General features: G+C 38.3%; 1 protein-coding gene across 1 annotated transcript in view; it reads left to right on the top strand.

Moving 5' to 3' along the window:
* Window positions 1-1,503, top strand: part of XPO4 (exportin 4) — a 108,366-nt gene that overhangs the window by 20,378 nt on the left and 86,485 nt on the right. The window contains exon 3 of the mRNA XM_007464508.1: window positions 464-605. Within this exon, the coding sequence (XP_007464570.1) occupies window positions 464-605 (142 nt within the window). The remainder of the gene's footprint in view (window positions 1-463; window positions 606-1,503) is intronic.

Raw genomic sequence — 1,503 nt, forward strand, 5'->3', positions numbered from 1 at the left:
TGCTGCTGAAAGCTTAATTAATTACTGAACAAACATATTTTGACAGCATGGCTCCTCGCAGATAGTAATGTTCAAAGACTAGTTTATTAGATACTTTTCTGATACAAAGTTCTGTTTTGCACAGGGTGAGAATCTCTTAGGAAATTTTCTGATTGCTTTATATTTTTATTTTATTTTTTTTAAAGCTGTGTTATTTTTTAGTTCTTCATGCTTTGGAAGTAACAGTTGAAGAGAGGTGAGGAAAGTTTGTGAAAATTGTGATCGGTGATTAGCTGCCACCTGCCTGAGGTGTCTTCTGAGAGGAACTAACCTCTTTGTGGTGCTAGAGCAAAGGTCACTGGATAAAAAAGGAACAGGTAACCATCTCATTCCTTGTCTGAAAGTTCTCTTTAAAATTAAGAAATGCAGAATGTTCAGGAGAAGGTGAGCTGCTGTTTGAAGAAGGTGTCTGTTTCCTCCTTAGAAACGAGTAAGGTAGACTACGTCCTCTTTCAAGCTGCCACAGCCATCATGGAGGCCGTTGTCCGCGAGTGGATCCTCCTGGAGAGAGGGAGCGTCGAGTCACTGCGTACATTCCTCTTAACCTACGTCTTACAGAGGCCTCAGTAAGTGCGCAGGGGAGGCGGTGCCAGATGCTTCCCTGAGCCATCCTTTGGGGTGCTTTTTCCTTTAGTTTTTAATGATTGACATTTATGGTTAAGCTCTGTGTGGGCTTGTATTTTAAAAACCCACACACGATTGTAGGTTAGGTCGTTTTGGGACTTAATGAAAGAATACTTTTTAATTTAAGCTTGTGTCACTGGGTTTTGTTTCTTTGAAGAGATTGTGCTTTGATGTTAGGTTTTTTTTGTTGTTGTTTAGTTCCGGGATTTTGGTTATAAATAAAAGTTGATCTTTAACTCTGTCGAAAATCCTTTATACTTAACTTGATCTTCTTTTGGTTCTTGGTATGTATTATAAGACATGTAAGTGAGTAGCCAGGAGGGTGAGGGATCAGGCACCATTATCAGACCAAATGTTACACGTATAAATACGTGTCAGTACCTAGAAACGTGCATTGAAAAGGTTGTAGAAGAGAAAGGACCGGATTCTTTAACGATTTGTTTGGACGGGACCAGATTTGAGGAATGGGATGAGAGGGAATTTTCTTTTTATATTATACACGTATTGTTTAAAAAATTTACAAGATTGTGTGTATTCATTGCTTGTATGATTTAAACACAAATGAAGAAAACTATTAGCCGTACAACTTTGGGAGAAATTCATTTACTCTGTATCTTTTTTTTTAAAGTCCCCTTAATTCCAAGTTGTCTCCTAAGACGAGGCAGCGTACATTGTATGTATGCAGTTTGTGCCGTTGAATACTTTTTTCATAGATACTTAGTTTCGCACTCAGTGAAGAAAATGTTACATAATCAGAAATGCTGGTAATTCGGAATGTTGATTGACGGCGATAAAGATGCATAAAACTTTCGAGCGTGCTGTCATACCTTTGTTCCTGCT

Source organism: Lipotes vexillifer, unplaced genomic scaffold (assembly GCF_000442215.2).
Source record: "Lipotes vexillifer unplaced genomic scaffold, Lipotes_vexillifer_v1.1 scaffold2116, whole genome shotgun sequence".
NCBI lineage: Eukaryota > Metazoa > Chordata > Mammalia > Artiodactyla > Lipotidae > Lipotes > Lipotes vexillifer.